General features: G+C 36.7%; 2 protein-coding genes across 2 annotated transcripts; one reads left to right on the top strand and one right to left on the bottom strand.

The window, feature by feature from the left end:
* The first annotated feature begins 451 nt into the window (after nucleotides 1-451).
* Nucleotides 452-7,004, top strand: LOC143468933 (uncharacterized). The gene is made up of 9 exons (XM_076966418.1): nucleotides 452-584; nucleotides 855-926; nucleotides 2,106-2,294; nucleotides 3,944-4,147; nucleotides 5,432-5,594; nucleotides 5,703-5,832; nucleotides 5,924-6,124; nucleotides 6,249-6,480; nucleotides 6,556-7,004. The coding sequence occupies exons 1-9, from the start codon at nucleotides 501-503 to the stop codon at nucleotides 6,712-6,714; spliced, it is 1,434 nt and encodes a 477-aa protein (XP_076822533.1). The 5' UTR covers nucleotides 452-500; the 3' UTR covers nucleotides 6,715-7,004.
* A 1,272-nt stretch (nucleotides 7,005-8,276) lies between these two features.
* On the bottom strand, nucleotides 8,277-21,847 carry LOC143468675 (cadherin-2-like). Its single transcript, XM_076966010.1, has 15 exons — nucleotides 21,698-21,847; nucleotides 21,373-21,415; nucleotides 14,522-14,631; nucleotides 14,171-14,359; nucleotides 13,991-14,099; nucleotides 13,683-13,901; nucleotides 13,444-13,610; nucleotides 13,133-13,321; nucleotides 12,622-12,785; nucleotides 12,259-12,401; nucleotides 11,894-12,124; nucleotides 11,581-11,737; nucleotides 10,917-11,026; nucleotides 10,403-10,584; nucleotides 8,277-9,852 (listed from the first exon to the last, which is right to left on the bottom strand). Exons 1-15 carry the CDS (start codon nucleotides 21,734-21,736, stop codon nucleotides 9,613-9,615), a joined length of 2,292 nt encoding a protein of 763 aa, XP_076822125.1. The 5' UTR covers nucleotides 21,737-21,847; the 3' UTR covers nucleotides 8,277-9,612.
* Nucleotides 21,848-22,585: the final 738 nt, after the last annotated feature.

The raw sequence follows: 22,585 nt of genomic DNA, 5'->3' as shown, positions 1-22,585 counted from the left end.
AAGTATTGCCCTACACATAGGCTAAGTTGTAAAGAAGAAATTGTAGAGGTTAGCTAAAGTTTGCTGGTATTGCTGCTAAGGCTCACAGAATTTTGCACACAAACTGAAAACAACGCAGTTGCAACAGTTGTGTCAGCGCAAAATAGCTCGATGCAAGTACCCTAGCCTGCTGTTACAAGACTTTGTATTGTAATTTACCATTACGACTGTTTCCTTCACGCTCGTAAATCTAGCAGCACATTCTTATTGCGATTATTACAAAACAACAACAAGCTTATCTTAAAACAAGTTTAATCAATAATCATATAGATAGAATAAATAGATAAAGGTGTGTAGATGAAGACATCGCTAACATGCTATATTGTCGTTGAAAACATTCCATTGTATGCATTTAAGATCAGAAGTTTGTGTTATTAAACGAAATCGACGTACACCAACTGCTTTTCCAATTAGGCAATTAAGATTTTAAGTAATTTTTACTTTTTTACCCTGTTGCAAATATGTCCGTTTTATACATGACGCTACCGTCCGCCGATGGAGATTCTTTGTCGTGGAGAGAAAAGGGATCTTCCAAAAATCCCAATGTTAGTTACTTTACTGAAAGATTTTACACTGATTTGGTCAAATTTTGTTAAAGTGTTTTCTGGCTTTTGCAAACAGCAATACACTGTAGCCTACATTTAAGCACGCCGTAGGCATTAGCCTATGGCATAAGCTCATGCCTAGGGCCTACTATAGCATAGGCCCTATGCTATAGTATATCTTTTACTTGTAATAATTGGCGAATAGTTGAGTGTACAGTGCTCAGTTTCGGTCCAACAATTAGGATTATGGTAAATATTTATTTTTGTTAGCTTCAACTGACAATAGCACAAACACCATTGGAGCACAATATTTCGAGTGAAGAATACAGCAAGCTATGGCAGGTATCACAATTATTGAATAGGAAATCTTTTGCTTTGTTCCTAGACATATCCAGTTTCGAGACTTGGTAAAGTTTGCTTTAAGTCAGGTTTGCAAACAAACAGCTCTTTTGATTTCATGGTTTCTATGGTGTTGACATGCTCCTCTTGTTTGCAACCCTTGATAAGTTTAAGGGTACATCAAAATTATTTAACTGAACAATCAATATGAGAAAGAATATATTTACTTTAGTTTAAAAGCTGAACCTTAATGAGACATTCCAACATTTACCAATATGTAGCCATAAAATTACCTTATATTGTCACAAACCGGAAAATTTTTACCGATTTTCTGATTATATCAGCAACTTTTCTACTCATCTGGTTTAGTCGTCACTCGCTTTTCGCCAGCCCAAAAGAGTCTAAACTGTAAAGTAATAACTTAATAATTTTCTAACCAACAGTATGATGATTATTTTCTCAAAAAAATGAGAAAAAATTAGCGTGTGATAATTACGCGGGCGATCATCATTGCAAAATAATCTAATATTTGTCAATGAAAGCTTGGTTACTGTTACATATGGTAGCCTGCATGCTTACTCATTATAGTTTAAATCAGTGTTTCTCAAACTTTTTGCGATCGCGTACCACTCGTTCGTTTTTTTTGCTACACTGCGTACCACCTGGCTCCTGAATGACTTATTTTACTCAAATGTACCGGTATTTATTAGTTATTACCGTTATTACTATACCATAACACCAATGAATAACAAGAAAACACAATTTAATTTGATAGAAGCAACTGTTTCTTCTGCACAAGCTTGTCTATCCGGGGCAACACATTACTCACAGCACATCGAAAATCATGTTCAGCGGTACGCGGTACCACTTAAAAAGCTCTCGCGTACCACTAGTGGTACGCGTACCACAGTTTGAGAACCACTGGTTTAAATGATATACAACAGTTTTGATACTGTAATCGGTATATAACAGCATACTGCAACAACAAAAAGCAATGTGTACACTTGTATAGACCTACTGTACAACGTTTGATGTTTTCATATTACAGTGCATGTTAAAACAGGCGCTTATTTATTTAAGTCAAATAGCGTTCAACCGTTTGATACTTTGTTTCACAATTTGTGACTTCATTCATGGTAATTAAAATTTGTTTCCATTTTGCAATTAACGCAATTATTGCAGGAACTTCGTCACACCGGGCAGGATCTCGATTACCTTTATGAAGACTGTCGTGCTGGAACGTATCAATTCAAAGAAAAGTATGACGAAATAAAGAAGAAGGAAACTCTTAACAACGCTCTACGGCAGCTTTATTACTCTGCACTCACAGACAAAAAGAAACACGAACAAGATCGTGATACCTACTTCAAAGTAAGACCATGACTAACGGTATGTTACTACACTGATGACAATATAAGTAAAGCGATTTTGTCATGTAATCTATAGAAAATTGCTTTATGAAATATACCAGTGTCTTTAAACCTTTTTCATGACGGTTCGCACTTTTTAGTGTCACGAAAGTCTCACCCGCACGTGATACAGTCCAAGCTGTAAAATGTTTGGCAGGCTAGTGATTTTGTCATTCGTTCACATTTTCTTGGTACTACTTATTGAAATTAAACATTTTATAAAAGAATCCATATCCGTATAAGCGTCAGCATTTGTAACCTCAATTCGCCCCTTAGGGAAACAAATTACAAGAGGCCAAATGCGAAACGGATTCGATTTCTAGTTGCGCTATAATTGTAATTTCCTTGAGTAAGGAAGGTGTAAGCGACGCTTACTTTTGTTCAGCGGTCTTGAAGAACAATTGTAAATTCGGGTAATACAAACAAATTAAATAAATAATAAGAAATGTGTGTATCTATCGGAAATTGTACGAAGACAAGATCGGTAGCCGACGCTCGAGCGATGAGGAATCATCGCCGAGTTTAAGTTCTGGAAAGACTTTCCTCTGTTCAAGAATAAAGTTAGTGATACCATACCATAGTCTACTAGTCTGTCGGGCAACTTCTTTATGCCGTTCACGTTACCGTAGTTAAGCTTAGCCTAATTAAAGGCTTCCTTGCCGATTTTAAGGGTTTATGCAATGCTCTGTATACAAGCGAATGGAGTGTTACATAGCCAATACAGTTCAAAATATTAACAAAAAATTTGTTTTTTTACCAATCTTATCTACCTCACAACAGTGCGAGTACTCGAATGTATAGCCTACAGGTTAATCCAGGCCAAACGATCCCATACACCAGGAACATCGGTCCCTAAGATTTCGTTAGCGATGTGTGCATAAAAAGAAACATCAAGAACTGGAAGTTGGCAGTAAAGTTAAATTACAAATATTCATTTAAAAATAAGCAAGAATCATCTTAAAGCAAATCGTTTTCAAGACGATGCAAAATTAATGATCGGATTGAGCAAAAAGCAATAAAAAAAATTTAACAAATGTTATTTCACTCATTAACGCTAATTCACTCACTCATAATTTTCATTTCAATGTCGATGCAAGAAAAGCGCACATTTGTGTGACCGTAACTGCACCCTTTATATTTTAACTAAATATAAAGCAAAGAGATAAGCCATCGTCTTGTTATGATGTGGTATCAACATGCTCCGTTACTTTGATGTTATATTTTCATTGACACTTCAACATTCTGTCACGCTCTTTTTAATGGCAGTCTGATGCATGGAAGTTATATTGACAAAACTGGATTTGCTTTACGATAACTGTGCAACGTACATCGCGGATGAGCTTGACTCGACTATGGCCCGACCCGAGGGAAAGTGTGAAAACGCCAAACTTGCACAACCAATCAGCGTTGCTTAAAAATAACCTAAAATCAGAGAGGCGAATTTCATCCGCGCGGTGTTCGTTATTTGCACTAGATTTTTTGTCTACACCCACAAATGCGTACAGTTCCACAGGTTGAAAAGCACTGAAATATACTCATGTAGGAATATGACAAAAATATAATTAGGATGGCATTTTTTTAAATAATTATGAAGGGATTATTATGTTACAGAACGACAAAGACTTAATTGAAATGAAAGAAATATTTATTGACGAAACGCAAAAGTTAGCACTTAGCAATTCAAAGTACATCGAGTATAATCAAAGGTTTGCTTTGCGTCGAGAAGAATTCATCTGTCAGTTACTTGGCGATGTCAGCAAACTCAAGGAAAAAAGCAACACACTGCAATCGGACAAGCAAAGATTGAGCAAAGAAGTAAGCAATGTCACAACATTGTCAATAAATAAACTAGCAAACTCATTGTATCAGCACCGGTAGCTCCTATAAACTTTGTAAACTGGCAACACTCCTGCTTACAAGATCAATAAATTACGACGCACAGTTACGTTATAATAAAAAATTATTTCAGTATGTTTGGATCAAGATTAAGGGAAACGAATTTCTGTTGAAAATTTAGGCCTATACTGCGTATATTACCTCATATGCCTGCGTACATTGTACGCCCAGACAAATTAAATTATAGGTCGTTTATGACCTTCATATGTTTTGGTTATTGTGGGTATACCTGGTACAGTCTATTAATATAAAATGCAGTTGATATATGAAGTTAATTATAAGAAAGTTTCATCTCAACGAGTACACTACTTTTTGTTATAAAGATGCAAATGGACCTAATATTTATGGCCCGAATCCGATGCCGAAACCAAAAGCACGGCAGTACGATTTTAACCGTAGCTTTAGAAACAATCAAGTATTTATAAATATATAACTTATAAGCAAATTTTGCTTCCATATGGCAAAAGAAAATAAACCATTGTATCTGCTATGAATTCCCAGACAACCAGTGTAGAATATGTTTTCTATACTGTTTTATAAAAGGAAAGGCTGGCAATATTGGTTGTTACACTGGAAAAAAACGTGCATTTAAAACTATTTTTCATAGTTTCTTGTTAACTCAAGTTAAATGTTATAACATAGTAACCTAAGCCTAACCTAAATCTACATTTTAATCAATATCCAACTCCAAAAAAAAACCTTACATAAGTTTATAGCTAAACTCAACGCCTTGCATATACCCATTTTCGTAAACTATAACGGCCTTCCTTTAACAACAGGCTTCGTGACCTACTTACGGTGAAACAGTCACTTCGAAAAAGAAACTATTTAAATCGACAACCAAAAAATGTACTGTAAAACTTTCTGGAATTCTGGCACAGTACATTTCTAAGGCTAAACTGCATTAAACAGCATATACTTTATCTGGGACATACTTGACATGTTTTGTTTTTGTAAAATATTACCCTGGCTTCTGCCTTGACCTTAATGGATGGTTCACCATGTGTTATACGACTGCTTACACGCAGAAAGATAGTGTATAGTTGATTTTACAACAGCAGACCACAACGTCTCATTCATTCATTAGCTTTAATTCATGTTTTAACTACAATATGGTATAATGTATATGATAAAGACCTACCTTAAGTGAATAACAGCTTTGAGCTTATATAGCAATAGTAATCGGTTTGGTTTTCCTCCTAGTTGAATGAGACGCGAACAAGTAACTTTAATTTACGCGAGGAGTTAAGTGACTTGAACGCGAAGAATACAACCTTGGAAAGGAACTGTCATTTGCTCGAGCAGAAACGCGATCAGATGAAAAAAGAAGCCGAATGGATGTTGCGACAAAATAACAAACTAAAAGGTTCCATTTATATTGAGAATAAGTCAATATTTTCCTAATTTAATTCTTAATTATAGTTTTTGCTGGTGATAAAAAATAAATTCTTGTTAAATATTAGCTGTACAATAGAATCGAATGGTCGGTTAGAAAAAGAATTGGAAAATATGGCTGAGATGTTACAAAAGTTGAAAGCAAACTATAACGAACAGGATGGTTACTGTAAAGAATTACAACGAACAAACTCTACGCTGGATTCCAAGTAAGGCTGAGCCGCTGAAAATTCATCTGAATATTTTAGGAAATAAGCTCCAAATGGGCAACAAGTGAAGGCGATCTAAATGTTTCCTTAGATGCATGCAATTGAATCAAATTGTTGACGTTTTAAGAGAAGACCTAACCGCCTTTCAGAAAGAAATGGATCAGGAAAGAAGTCAATGGACAAAAGAAAAGCAGGATATACTGCAAGAAATGGATTCTACCAAAAAAAAAATGGAAAAGGCGCGCGAAAACAACAGGAACACTTTAATGAAAAATCAACAACTACGCAAAAGGTATAGGCTACGTATAGCGGGCTGCTAGCATGTACGTAACTGTGTGGTTACCGAATTTTCACTATGTGCATATAGGCTACAGGTTTCTTATAACAATCGCATCGCATTTTGTGTTTTGTTTCAGTCTATCAACTGCAAATCACTTCACTGATTTAGTTACTAAGGATAAAGTTAGAGCAATAACGAAAGAACAAAAAACAAAACGTGTAAATATTGAATTGGCATCTCACCAACTTGAATTGATAAATGAAGTTCTGGAGTTGAAAAACGATTTTTTTTGCAATCAAACACGAATAAGGAAAGGAGAAAAGTTAAATCGAAGACTCGAAAAGAACATCGAAATACTTCGACAGCGGGTAATATAATTTAAAATATAGATCCATGTAACTTGTATGGAACAATACGTTTTACATAAAGCCTTAACTTTTCAGATGCAGATGCTAAAAGAAGCTCCAACTGCAATTGACCCGCTAGATGGAGCGCACGAGTATCGTGAACTAACTCGCCAAAAATTTTTTAGCCAAAAGAAATTTGTTCGTTCCAGCGCTGTTGGCCGGCCAACTACCTCAACAGTGACGAAGTTTACATAGAATAATTAGTTATTAGCCAATAAAACAGGCTATTCATGGAATTCCGTTGAAAATATTACGCACATGTCATCATGCAGTATTTTATGAACCAATGTTTAGTTTAGTGAAATGACGCTTTCGAATATACTTGACGATTTGAAAATAACTGACAACAAAATGAGAATATCGCTGTATTTTTACGTTTATACTCGTTACGGTGGGAGAACACAAAACACTATGTCCGTTTTCTTGCCATTTTTGTGCGTAATGCAAAAACATTGCCCATAAGCCTAAAAATAAACACTTATACTTGGTTAGATTTTTTGTACTCGGTAATTAATAATTATAACCTAACCATATTTTTCAACATCCTACAAATAATTGTGTTACTTTTTTTGATTTCAAAGACGTAGGAAATTTTTCAGGGCAACAAGTAAATTGCATTCAAAAGCCTAGATAAAATCACACATTTTCCATTATTTGACTTAATTAAACCATATGTAACCATCTGTTCTACTACATTAATTATTAAAACTTTAAACTTACGGGATACTTTCTCAGTGTCAAAATTGATCTGGGAGTTTCAAAGCAATTTTGAAGATTGGCATATTTAATACTTTGAAATTCATGGCAATATTAGGATACCATGTCGCTCTATAAAATAACACGTTATGGCATAATAGGATCATATGGACCTAAACATTCCATAAACTCCCTTTTACCACATCCAATAAACAAATCTCCCACTAAAACGTAAATTGGGTCTGGTGTTGAGATTAAATTCCAGTCGTGAGCTTAATAACTCGGAAGGGAGAGAATGGTCTGGCAACATGGCCTGCTACTATGAAACTTTGTTTGCTTGTCATAACGCATAAAAAATTACCTGCTATTTTTGCCAAATTTGACGAGAGTACAAGGCAGCCTGCTCTTTCCAACTAATCTTAGAGACTAAAACGATGCGACTATTGCTTATGCAAGACAGAGTTCGATAACAAGGCGGGAGTAATATTGATTAAAATCGTAAGAAATACAGCCGTGATTAAAGTTTTCGCAACAGAGATTTGAAACGGTTACATACTGAATACAAATAACGATTGTGATTGCAGGTCGACAATTAATCTAGTCTTTGGACTACGTAAACCACAAGGACTCTTTTTCCTTAGTGATAAAACAACAAGTCTGTCACTTCGCATGTCATGTTCTTTTGTGGGTCGGGTTTGTTAATCTGATTAAATCAGCATTAAGCTATCGCCTGTATTTCCTTCCTACTGTGGCTGGTGATAACAAAAGGAGAGAAACAATATTTGACCTTATTTAATTTCATGGTGAAGCAAACAAAAGGAACTGATATCCATGTGTTTAACAGAAGTATATCACCAAATAGATGAAACCTGTATGATTATAATGCGGGTACCAGCACCCATTCCACAAAAAGTGCAGAAACATTGTGGGTTCCCGCAACTGCCCGGCATTTTTGAAACCATACCGCAACCGCAGCGAAGCTCTCGTGGGTGCCACAACCCGCGCGGGACTCTAGTTTCGCTCTATGTGATAAAGAATCGACTTCCAGCTGAAGTCTCAAATAGGACACGAAGTTGTTTTATTTCAAAAGGCACGTCGCACTAACTACACGCAGCCACCTCGACGACGTATCAAACGACTCAGGGTAAAAACAAGCCATTAGGGTAAATAAGTCGAAAAACTTCGGGCAGCTAAATGACTTCATAAAGGGCGCATAAAGTAAAAACACATTGCGAGTAGTTCAAGATATGCAAACCACAATGTACCAAAGAGCATATTAAGAAAGGTGCAACAACCGTCATAGCGAAGCGGGTTATAGGAATGTAAATTCATCACAATGATTATAGGATGTAACTTCATGCAGAGTAACCCAGTGAATTCATCGTACCAGTTAACACTTGCATTGCTGCACAATGCCAAGATTTGTAAGCCATAGGCAAAAAAATTTGTAGTTTACATGAGATAATTGCGAAGCACGTATAAAAAATAAAACTACAATAGCAAAGTAAATATGGCAACCGGGCGTTATTTACAACTAGGTTAACATACCCTAACAGGCGACTGCTGGTTTGAAAACAAAACGTACTCTTGCAAAACAAACGCAACTGTGACTAGCACTAATTGGGTTAGTTAAGCCAGAATGGATTTGTACAAAACTAATTTCATGCCAAGCATCGACAAGAAAAGCAATAAAATCAATATCGCACAGCTATGAAAAGAAAAGTATACCAATACGGTGTTTGCCATAAGGTCACATGAACGTATATTGATCAAACCCGACAGCCGCCATCTGGTGCTTCCTAATCGACAATTCATGTTATGTGATAGCACAATTCATACCGTTCAAGTTTGTCCGAAAAAATTACAAAAATGTAGATATAGAAAATTATAATAAAAATATGACATTTTTCATATTTCATTATATACATAAAATGCATGAGATTATAAAAATTATTATAACTTTCTTAAGACAAAACTAGCACAAATTAACTTAAACACAAAAGTATAGCAAGTACAACATTAGGATTGTCGTCGAATTACCTTAAGCGTGAAATTAAAAGTTCATAAAGATATATAGATGTAAAGTAAAACCATCCAAGCAAAATTTCTTAAAATTCATTACTTTCGAGTTTCGGTTACTGAAAAGGTTTACTACATTTTAAATTGAAGAGCAGGGAACAAAAAGAGAAACTTTGTACATTATTTCAACTGATCCGTGCCAATGTAGCAAATTTTTGATGCGCATAGGTTTGGTGTGCGGCGGTAAAAAAGCATACAAACAGTCCTATGACTAAGTGTCAATTCATTACAAGTAATGTAAAAATGGTTTACCAGTTGCCGTTCAGAGTTACTTTCTCCTTTCCGACGTAACCAGGTTTTATGAAAGCGCTTCAAGTTTTAATCGCTCTCACCACCGCCGTACATGTCAGCCAGTTTCTTGAATCTTGGTCCCCAATTGTTAAGGTAGTCGTAATCCTGCGAACCATCGGTTGTTCCGGAGTTCAACGAGCTCAAGGAGCCTGCATCGGAGCCTTGCCCTTCGTAGTCGAAGACCAGAAGTGAATCAAATGGTGGTGCTGTAGGGTCATTGTCTGCAATATCCTTTGCCTGGTTATATGTAGAAAAAAAAAACAGGAAATAACAATATGTCGATCGGTGTTAAGGCGCAAATGAATCATTCCAAATCATTCCAAAACACGGCTTAAGACAAGGAGTTTCAAGTGGAATTTTCTTAACAAAGGTGTTCTCCTAGTGCCACTAACAGGGATAAATTTGATCCTATGTATTACAAAGAGCTCAAATTACAAACGCTAATAACTTGGTTAAGTAGTAAGTGGCTTTGTGGAAGACTTTGTTGAAATGTGGAAAAATCAAGAAGACCCTGTATGGAGTTGACTTTAAAATCCTTAGAATTAATATTGCTGATGGAGTCAAAACTGCTTACAAGTTGCAAGCTGATCGTCTCAGCTCTTATTTACACCAACTCCATATGCTAGGGTGGCCAAATGACAATGTCAATTAAGGGCGTCTCTCCGAAACGTGTCTAACTAAGAGTTTTAAGCCAAGTACTTTCCATTTTTGTAACAAAAGTACAACACATGAATGCTTTCAAAATATGAACCGCAATATAAACACTGGTGCGTTATGATGATGAGCACTTTGCTTAAACCCTGAACAAATATCTTACCCTATTCATATAATCACCAATGTCAGTATCGGAAGGTATGTCTTCATGTCCAATGTCTTCATCGAGATAGACTTGAAGGTTTTGATAGTTTTCAAAAATAAAATCCTTATTAAAGAAAGGAACCGGCTTTTCCAATTCAACCATATTACGACGTCTGTAGGCCACCACCGCAAGTACAATGACTAAACAGAGGGTTTAGTGGTTTTAGATAAATTTTTCGAAAATGTGATTGCTATCCAATCAAAAGTTAAAGAAAATTATCGACTATTATTATTATAATAACGTATTGGTCTTTGAAGTAACACAATTGTTTACTGTAATAGAGTTATTCAACTACCATACATGTTCATTATTCAGTTATGTGTGTCATTAATGCAGTGAGTAGACAGCATGCAAGTGTGGTATTTTTATAGTAACATGCCAACACTAAAATATTTTGTGGCTCACCAGAGATCAATTTTAGGTCAGGCATATTCAGGTTTAAATAAGTCAAGCTCAAGATTCATGCACTTACTCAGTAATAACAGAATAGCAGCAATAATAGCTACTATAGCAGCAACTGAAAACCCGGCGCCCACAACTCGCTTGGTAAATGAACAATCAGGAACATAATCACTGTTACAACTAAAAAACACATGTAATGTCAGACATAGTTAAAAAGTGCAACGATTGTTAATACATTTCTCTCATGAGGCTTTATGTTGTTAACTTCATGCCAAGCAAAACCGCTGATCAAAAAATTCAGTGCTTTGAAAGTAATAGTTCTGGTAACAGCTACTGTTAAAATTTAAATCACCTCAACAGGAAATTCGACAAAAAAACTATTTTTTAATGTTTCAGACATAAAAAGGTTAACCCAGCAGAGTGAAGTTAAATTTAAAGTGTTCTGATTAACTAATCTATTCAAGCAAGAGACATGCACCAGAACAAAATGCTGGCCAACTTACTCAACAACAGTAGTACAACTGCGATAATTATAATGATGATGACTATATTATTGCTGGGAGCTATAATAATGTCTTTGCATCCCGATGAACGAGCATAAATTTACAAATAGCACTTTAGATAAATCAAAGCAATGTTCAATACACATAGCAGTAATAACTGTTGCAGTTGTTAAAGATGTTGCATGTACTTTAAGTCAGACTTTACATAAAAAGTCTATACAATACAGATACCTGCAGATGGACAATGTCAACGTCTGGGTACTAGTCATGACACTTTCACCAGGTATGTTAGTAGAGTCTGTAAGCTGAATGGGAATTTCATAGAGATTCTGCTCTGCGGCATCAAATTGCAAAACATCAGACAAAATTCCAAATCGATCATCATCATCTGTGATTCATAAATTTATACAATAGTCAATAATGACCTGATCAAAACATGTTCAAACAACCATATTGTTTTATTTTTTTGCAGGCAAATTTGATTTTAAGATTTTTAAAGAAACCACCTGAAATGATTAAACCAAAATACAAATTAAGTACTCACATCCTTCAGCCATGAAGATGTCTGTGTATTCTAAAATTTTTGCATGAAATGGGGGCCCATTTTGTGGAGTATCTTTATCCACAACAGTCACAATTGTAACGTTTTTATATTTTCGATTGACATTCTCACATACAATTTCTCGCCATCCTGACCCTTTTTCAGGGGCGTTATCATTGACATCACCAATCTCTACGTTAACAGTTACTACAGATGACCTGGGATGCACTGGATCTAAAAGTAAATATTTTATATGCCGATGCAGTGCCAAATACTTGTAGGAACAATGGAAGTAGCATCAGGGTTCTATTACATGTTTCAGTTTAAACAAAGTCAATAAACATTACATGACAACTTTATAAGCTTACGATTGTCAGTAGCCCGAACAGCTAGCTCATATATATTGGTCACTGGATTCACAGATGGATGTTCACGGTCCACTGGTTCATTTGCGGTGATTTTACCATCAGACGAAATGATAAACCAGCCTTCATTGTTATCAATTGTGTATCTAGGAATTCACTCAAATTTTAATACAGGTAAAGCTTGGTTACAGCTACTGTATTCAAGTAAAGTATCATACAACTCATAAATGTACCCAAAGCTCAGAGTGGCTACAGATTTTTGGAAAAATAATAAAATTTAATGAGTAAATATTTTATGTTGCGATGATATATTTCAATTAGAAGTTGATTTTTGAATAATAATTACTTCAACAAAATCTAGCTTACGTGACTGTTTGGTTGCCACCAAAATCATTGTCTATGGCTTGAACTGTTACAATGTCTGGTACAGGATCTGGGTTGTTTTCCCTTACATAGCCACTGTAGGCCTCTTGTGTGAACTGCGGTGCTTCATTTTCATCAGTTACTTTAATCTCAAAGGTTTTAGTTGTCTATAAAATGCAGGGTAAGGTAATAACACTAATTACTGATCAAAAGTAATTGCAGTTGTATGATATATATGTAACAATAGGGGAGATGCTCGCTGCTTGGACCAAAGGTAATGCAAGCCTTGCAGAACAATTGCATGTTATATCTACCTTAGATCTGACTCATATTCTTCTTAATAATTATATACATTAGGTTTTGTTTCTGCGTTAGTAACGGTGGTTTTATTTATGGATTATAGCCTACTCAACATAAGCAGTAATCTGCATTTAACACCTGCCATTGTATTTTGCCACAATATGCACGCTAATTGAAAAACCAGTGAATTTCTTTCACTAAAAGTTTTACTTACCGAGTATAGATCAGGATTTTTAGCGTCTTTGTTGTAAGCAGTTACACGTAATGAAAAATCTGTGAGTCCACTTTCAAAATCAAGTGGCTTATTGAGAACTATTTCTCCTGTACTATCCCCATCAGCACTGGGGTTGGAACGAACACTAAATTGTTCATCAGTATTACCAGAATCAATTTTAAAGGAAACCTTAATAAGAAGGAGAGCAGTTTATTAGTTTACATATTTAATTTCAAACATTGACACAAAAATGTTGACATACATAAACAAAATACATGGAAATTGTTGCAAAATGTTAAGTAAAGTCATACCGCTTTGTTAATTCCTTGATCAATGTCAGAAGCACTGAGCTTCATAACTGTTGACTGCACTGGCAAAAGTTCACCCACTGAGGTATCAAACTTATCATTTGTATATACTGGCGCATGATCATTTGCGTCAAGGACAGTTATTGTAACCGTCGCTGTTGTTTCGGAACCTTTACCATGACAAAAATAATATCAATAGTTTCTAAAATATATGATAAAAAGAAATCAGTAAAGTTTCTTACGTGATGCTCCATGGTAACCATCCTTAGCCACAACTACAAAAGTTAATTGGGGTGTGGTTTCGAAATCAACCTCGTCATTTAGAAGAATTTGTTGTCCATTTTCGGAAATATTAAATTTTTTATCATCAGTTGGACTGACATAATAAAATGATACAACTCCATAATTTTCTCCCTTCAAGTCTGCATCTGTTGCTTCCACTTTCATGTTTAAGATTGTGCCTATATAAATACATCAAAAACAGCACACTGTTCATTGCATTTCTCTGGCTTCAAGTCACAATGAAAGTGTGTAATAAAAAATGCAATACCTATTGTTGCTGCTTCTGAGACATTTCCGTGTAAGCTAGATTGGACAAATACTGGAGCATTGTCATTTACATCTAAAACATTGACTGTAACTTCAACAGGATCTTCCACCTAAAAGAGGTATTTCTGGGATAAAAGTAATTATGTAAAAAAAACTTATATCCCTAAATAATTCTCCTTACTTTATTTCCATTAGCATCCAATGCCAAAATTGTCAAGGTAATACGTGGAGTTTGCTCTCTATCTACTGGTTTCAGCTGCCAAATATCAGCTGAAGCTGATCCAGGGTTAGTTACCAGATCAAATATTCCATCTTTAACAGCTACGGTAGGCACTAGTTCATATTTGGGGGGATTTGTGCTTGATTTAACCTAAATCGTTTGTAGTTCTTGCTGATTAAAATGAGTTATTCATAACGTATATAGTATTTTTAATACAGATTAATTAAAAAATAGTGGTGTAAGCAAAAAAGACAACAATATTTTATGGTCACAAAATGTGCGTAAATATTATTGAAACAAAAAAATATTCACCGTTCCAATTATCTTTTGCTTAAAGTATGCAACAGCCTGAGGGCTTGTTTCCACAGTGTTTATAGGTGGATAGGTCCATTCTCTTTTAACACGAATTCTGCTTATTAATCCTGAAATACAAATAACCATAACATGCATGCGTGGCAAGTAACATTCATAAATATTTAACAAGTCCGTTATAATAATGTAATGAAAATTCCTTTGTTAACTCGCCTCGTTTTATCTTAATTACTTCTTGTGTTTGTTTCTGCTTCGGGCATTCCTTAGTCGAAGACTAAGATTACTTCAAGGTTCGTATTGTCACAAGCGAGCATCTTTTGAGCCGTGAGGTTGTGTTGCTTTTCTACTATTATTGTGTTACTATTAATCTATTATTTCAGATGAATGATTTACGTTAAATAAAGCTAAGAATAACGGCATCATTTAGTACAATTTATTTAACGTAATTTGTAGGCTGACAATAACATGTCTAAAACAAGTGCGCTGAAACCTGCCAAGCTAGAAGTTGACATCAACTGCGAAACCGCCAGCAAATTATGGAAACATTGGAAAAGAACGTTTGATAACTTCCTAGCTGAACTTGCGCAAGAACAAATTTCTACAGCTCCTCCTATCAACAAACTTCAACTATTGACGAATTTTGTGTCCGCGGAGATACAGTATTTGAATTCATAGAAGATTGCAATACATACGACTCTGTGTTGAAATCTTGCAGGATTTACTTTTCAAGAAACCGAACGAAATCTTTGCTCGCCACTTATTGGCAACGAGAAAGCAGCAACCAAGCGAGTCCCCAACGCAGTTTATGCAAACGTTACAAATACTCAGCAAAAACTGCCAGTGCAAAGATGTTACTGCGGAACAATATTGCAAAGAACTCTGTAGAGATGCATTTATGAACGGTCTCTCATCTCCCTCGATCCGTCATAAGAGTTTTAGAAAATACGACCCTTTCTCTCGAATCAGCAGTAGACCAAGTAAACGCTTTAGACATGGCGATCAAGAATGCCTCTGCATACAACATGCTCATCGGTCTCCATAAACCCGCAAAGTCATCATATCAAAAATGAAACAGAGAATCAAGGTGAGAAGCTTAAAGAAACAACGACGTATATCGCAGCTTCCTTCAAGAAGAAAAAGTGCTATTTTTGCGGTTATGACTTTCATGAGAGGAGATCTTGTCCAGCGCGACATCTCACGTGCAACAAATGTGGAAAAACTGGACATTTCTTGAAGGTATGTAAAAGTAAGTACCCTTCGAAAACCGTCGCTACAGTAGCAAAAGCTACACCGACCTTGTGTGCCATTTATCCGCACAACCTATTTGAAGCGGCGCTAATGATATCAATACTAGATCAAAACCTATGCGCTCTGGTTAACTCTGGAAGTTCCGATAACTACATCAATGCCGTCACTGCAAAATCACTGAATCTTCCAATAACCCCAACACGCCAAGAAGTATCTATGGCACAAAGCAGCTTAAGATGTACAATGTTAGGTTCCTGCACAACCCACATCGTCGTTAACAACCGCAAATACGAAAACGTACAACTCGGTGTCATGGACAACTTATGCAACAACGTGATCTTAAGCCAAGCATTCCAGAAACGGCATAATCGGCTTATAATCAAATACGGTGGTATTGAGGAAGACTTTACCTTATCCAAACCTATAGTCTGTGCCTTACCAGCGGCCACTATTGCAATGGAAACCTTATTTCCACTGTTACCAAAATCTTGCAAACCTATTGCAGTCAAATCACGGCGGTATAGCAAACCTGATGAACAATTTATTCGAGAAGAAATCAAAAAAATGCAAGATGATGATGTAATTGAACTCAGTCGGTCTCCGTGGCGAGCACAGATAGTAGGCCTAGTTGTTCGCACTGAAGGAAAAACCCGAATGTGTGTGGACTACTCGCAAACGATTAACCTTTACACTCACGTAGATGCATATACATTTCCAAGAATAGATGACCTGATAAATAAACTTGCAAAGTATTCCGTCTTCTCAAAATTCGACTTGAAATCCGCCTATCATCAGATTCCGATATTGGAAACCGACCGTGTCTCCACAGTGTTTGAAGCTAATGGCAAGTTATGGCAATACAAAAGAATCCCATATGGTGTCACAAACGGAGGGATCAACTTCCAGAGAGCAATTGACCGCATCATTGATGAAGAAAATCTGAATGACGTTTTTGCATACCAAGATGACGTCACGGTCTGTGGCAGGACACAATAAGAACATGACGACAATGTCCAAAAACTGCTTAGGGGAAACTCGTGTAATTTGGACCCCTTAAGCAAAATTTGTGATAATAACGAAAGTCCTTGATTGATTTCTTTCAAACTTCACTTGTTTATTTACATACATGAAAGGTACAACATAACGAAGTATCGGGCTTAAATCATTTAAACTGCAGGTGCACTGCCAAATTAAATTTTTTCATGCTATTTCAATGACACTGCAGGTAAATAGTAAATTTCAATTTCTTTAAATAAGGGGCCAATTTACACAATGTGTGATTGTCCAATCTGGAACCAACGATAACTCACAAAAATAGAACAACCCATGCAAAAACAGAAACACACATTTACGAACAGTTGTCGCAGTAATAATACTTGGAATCACTAATATCAGCACAATCCACATGGGCCTATTCCTTGCAGTTTTTGCATTGAATCCAGTCTTCATCTGCAGAATCTCCACACACCAGGCAGATGGAATTCTGTTTGTTCTCTGCTTTCCTTCCTCTCTTCTGTTTATTTTTTTGCGCACCGCCTCTTTTCCTTTTAGTCACATCACTTTCTCTTGTATGTCTCGTGTGTTTTTATGAGGAGAACTTGTCAAAATTGTGGCGCTTGAAGATTTTCGCCGTTTAGTACCAGGATTCATAGATCGGATTCGCTTTGGTGGAGGGCTGATATCTGTTACAGTTACAACAATCTTTTTTTTCTCAGAATAAAAACTGGATGAGGCATGAGGGTAGGCCTACAGGGCTGGCTTGCATGTCAGAAACTAGATTGCTGATTTCAGCTGTTTTGTTGATGCAAGCAGGAGTTTCAGTTATAACTGAAGCTGGCTCTTCTACAGGAAACAAAGAATCATTTGTGCTAATTTCTAGGATAGGTCGTAAGGTGGTTCCAACCAAACTGGGGCTTGTGCTGGCAATTGGAATAGAGCTGGCAGTGGTGACAGGAGTCAAAATTGTGGTGGTGATAGGAGATAAGATTGCGTTGGCACTTGGAGTCGAAGTGGTGGTGTTAACTGCAGCTGAGCTTGCATTTTCCATTAGAGCTGAGCTTGTGTTGGCGATTATAAAGCTGAGCTGAATTCTTGCAGCAGTTAAGTTGTTCTTTTCATAAATTTCATGCATGAGTTCAAAAATTTAGCTATCTGTGGTTTGTTAAATCCGGATGCTCTCGCTAGTGATGGGGATGCCTGCGGGGATGATGCCTCCGGGGATCGAAGAGATATTTCTGGATGCCTTTTCAGAAATCCTTTCACCCATTCATAGGGCCAGCAATTTTCTTTTCTTTGTTGAATCAAGCAGAAATGTTATTTGCTTCTGCAATTTGGAATGCAAGCTTTTGAAGGTCCATCTATGTCAAGCCATAAAACCTGGCTTCCATATCTTCAATATGCTTTGTCGATTGCTTCTCAATCTCTTCCGGGAGGTCAGTAGATCTTCCTAACATCTTGCGGCTGCCAAGAGCAATCTTGTTCATATTTTTCAGTCTTCTAAGAAGAGTCGTTTTGGGGACATCAAACTGTTTCGCTGCTTTTTTTGTACCCATTGTGCCATCTCTTACAGCCTCTATTGCATGTCGCATCGCTTCTTCATCCCACTTTCCATACACGCCTTTGCTCTTACGCTCAGCTCTTGTGGTCATGTTTGTACCAAGTTCAAGATCAGAAGGATCACAAAATGACAGTTTAATACCCCTAGAAAATAGGTAATGTTATCTGCCTCCACGTGTAATTTAGAGGGGGGGGTCCAAATTACACGTTTTATTGGGGGTCCATTTTACACAACCCTAAGCTAAAATTTCTTTCAGGCTTTTCATGCACTAACATCTCAAACTGACAGTCTAATACTGTCATGGTATCTGTGAATGTTTTAGTTGTCTCGAAACGTTTAAATTATTTTCCTACCTGCCTCTAGCCTCCGATTATATCGAAATAACGCATGAACCAAAATAAGATCAGACACCCCTAATAGTTTATTTGCGTTTTCGTAACTAGACCACAAAAGAAACGAGATCAAACACAACTGCTGCCTTGTTGTCTTGCTAACCTCTTCCATGTCACGTGATATTTGTGACGTCACGTACCGCTATTAGTCTCAAATCAGCCGGGGTCCAATTTACACCACTTTCCCCTACCGTATTCAAACGCCGAAACTTAACATTCAATGAAAGCAAGACTGTCAAATCGGTTTCTCAAATCAACGTTCTTGGTTACCAAGTTCAGTACAGAACAATCAAACCAGATCCTGACCGACTACAGCCACTTCAAGAATATCCTCTCCCACGGAACAAAATTGCTCTACAACGCCTTCTTGGCTTCTTGTCTTAGTATTCGAAGTGGATTCCACGGTTTTCCGACAAAGTGAAACCACTAACGACAGTCCAGTCCTTTCCCCTCAGTGAAGAAGCTGAGCAAACGTTTCACCAGCTTTTAACGGAACTGGCTACCACCTCATTACAATCCATTGATGAGACTACGCCATTTGTTGTAGAGTGTGACGCTTCAGATGTTGCGATATCAGCATCTCTAAATCAAGGTGGACGACCGGTCGCTTTCATGTCACGTATGTTGCACGGAAGTGAATTGAAGTATCCAGCTATAGAAAAAGAAGCGACTGCAATCATCGAAGCTACTCGGAAATGGAAGGATCTTTTACAACGCCAAAGCTTCGAACTAGTAACTGACCAGCGATCTGTAGCTTACATGTTTGACAATCGTCGTCGCACGAAAATCAAAAACAATAAAATCCAAACTTGGCATTTGGAACTTGCCTCTCTTAATTACTCAATTTGCTACCGTCCTGGCAAAATGAACCCGGTTGCAGACTGTCTCTCAAGATCAACCAGCGCCTCTATCTATCAACCAAGTCAACTAGAAGACATCTATAATAACCTGGGCCATCATGGAGTCACCAGAATGTTGCAGTTTATTCGCATGAAGACGTTTATTCGCACCTTTTTCAACCGACGAAATACGGAAGGTATGTTCGAACTGTAAGATATGCGCTGAAAATAAACCATGATTTTACAGACCTCCCCAGACGGCGTTAATAAAAGCTACAAAACCAACGGAACGAATTAGCAGCGACTTCAAAGGACCGATACCTTCATCGTCTAATAACAAGTATATCTTAACCATAATAATCGACGAGTACTCACGATTTCCGTTCGCTGTGCCGTGTCCGAATATGAACTCGACAACAGTGATTCAGGGCCTGAATCAACTGTTTACCTTCACTGGATTGCCCAGTTATATTCACTCTGACCGTGGACCCTCTCTTATATCACACGAACTTCGCACTCACCTTCGAAACTTGCGAATTGCAACAAGTTCATCAACCCCATATCACCCCACTGGAAATTCCCAAGTGGAGAGATACAACGGTATCATCTGGAAAACAGTTACGTTAATACTCAAGTCAAGGAAACTTCCATTATCCCAGTGGGAACTAGTTTTACCTGAAGCCTTGCATTCCATAAGGTCGCTGCTCTGCACGGCATCAAACGTGACACCTCACCAAAGATTTTTCTCCTTTGACCGACTCTCTACCTCGGGACCTTCAATACCATCGTGGCTGATCGCTCCCAATAAAGTGTACCTCCGACGTTTTGTACTCAACAGTAAATACAATCCCTTGGCAGACGAAGTTGAATTGATAGATACAAATCCAACGTATGCACGCGTCCGACGGCCAGACGGACAGGAATCTACAGTGTCTTTGAACGATCTCTCACCATGCCCTCAAGAAGCGCCAAGCAGAGATGAAATAGGCTACCCGTCACAGAAAAATTTATAAGCAACCCTTCACCAGACATTGAAGTTCAAAACGATGCTCCTGTCATGGACGAACCAGAAATACAGAACATGCCCACAGAAAGAAATCTTCGCCGATCAAGCCGAACCAACAAAGGGGTACCTCCAGCTCGCTATGGCGAACAGTGAAATATTTCGTATGTAGACTAACTTGCATTACCTATCAGCACGTATACGATACGCGTTCAGTATATGTTATTTTGAGTACGTGCTTATTGCAAGCCCAAGCCAATGTATATACCAAGTCTATTATAACAACCACAGTCATTAGACCAAATTTATTATAGGCCAGGTGAAAATGTAATGAAAATTCCTTTGTTAACTCGCCTCGTTTTATCTTAATTACTTCTTGTGTTTGTTTCTGCTTCGGGCATTCCTTAGTCGAAGACTAAGATTACTTCACGGTTCGTATTGTCACAAACGAGCATCTTTTGAGCCGTGAGGTTGTGTTGCTTTTCTACTATTATTGTGTTACTATTAATCTATTATTTCAGATGAATGATTTACGTTAAATAAAGCTAAGAATAACGGCATCATTTAATACAAATAGTATACAATCAAACATAACGAAAGTGCTATTAAACCAGCTGCTATTGTATATGTGGAAGTTATATAGTAATTCAGGAAGTTATACTATAGCTAAAATAAACCAGTTTAATAAAAATATGCAATGAATAGGTATAATGAAAAATATATATATAAAATACGCAAAACTCTTTGTAGAGGAATATTTAAGCACAAATTATTACAATTAGGCAAAAAATATATATATAATATAGTGATACCTTTATTGTTCACATCAACGAAACAGTGGGCAAAAAGGATGTTCTACAAAACATCAAGATGATGATTTAGCAAATAAATAATAAAAATGAAAATAAATGTTTAAAGAAACAAATATTATATAACATAATTAAATTAAATAAATAAAAATAGTTATTTAGAAATAAAAAAGCTATGCGAAGAACATTAATCAAACATGAAACACAGACTGTCATTGCACTACATATCTCACATTTTCAATTACATGCCAATCAAACGGTTACATATATAAACTTTATGAACTTAAAATGGCTTGTGAACATTTTCTACATAAAAACAATGTCGTACCAATGAGAGTATTGAGAGAATGACAATGGATATATTCATTGTAGTGAGACCAAGATCACTTAAGTCACCATGTACAGATGGTACAATTGTATTTTAGTTTTTATTACTGAAAATTTAATATTACAGTACTATATTTTGAAAAAGTACTTCTTTGCTGTGGAAAAACAAATTTACCTGTTCATAAATTGTTTTATTACAGAGTTTAAAAAACAATCAATAAGTTACTTAACTGTAAGAAACTGTTTAAACTGCAATGTGGTAGAAATGATGAAATGATTACAATTAATACAGTAACTAGCATAAGAAAATATATCTTACTGCCAACCTACGCAGACTTTAACAAAAAGTCAGCTTACAACTGCAAGCATTGTCTATGCATGATTTCAGTTTGTGCAGTTCAGTTCAGCAGCAGATTGTGTACATGAGTAATACAAACAAATTAAATAAATAATAAGAAATGTGTGTATCTATCGGAATTTGCACAAAGACAAGATCGGTAGCCGACGCTCGAGCGATGAGGAATCATCGCCGAGTTTAAGTTCTGGAAAGACTTTCCTCTGTTCAAGAATAAAGTTAGTGATACCATACCATAGCCTACTAGTTTGTCGGGCAACTTCTTTATGCCGTTCACGTTACCGTAGTTAAGCTTAGCCTAATTAAAGGCTTCCTTGCCGATTTTAAGGGTTTATGCAATGCTCTGTATACAAGCGAATAGAGTGTTACATAGCCAATACAGTTCAAAATATTAACAAAAAATTTGTTTTTTTACCAATCTTATCTACCTCACAACAGTGCGAGTACTCGAATGTAGGCTATAGCCTACAGGTTAATCCAGGCCAAACGATCCCATACACCAGCAACATCGGTCCCTAAGATTTCGTTAGCGAT

This window comes from Clavelina lepadiformis, chromosome 8, assembly GCF_947623445.1.
Source record: "Clavelina lepadiformis chromosome 8, kaClaLepa1.1, whole genome shotgun sequence".
NCBI classification, from domain to species: domain Eukaryota; kingdom Metazoa; phylum Chordata; class Ascidiacea; order Aplousobranchia; family Clavelinidae; genus Clavelina; species Clavelina lepadiformis.
Note: the sequence above shows the minus strand (reverse complement) of the source record. Positions and strands in the feature narration are given on the sequence as shown.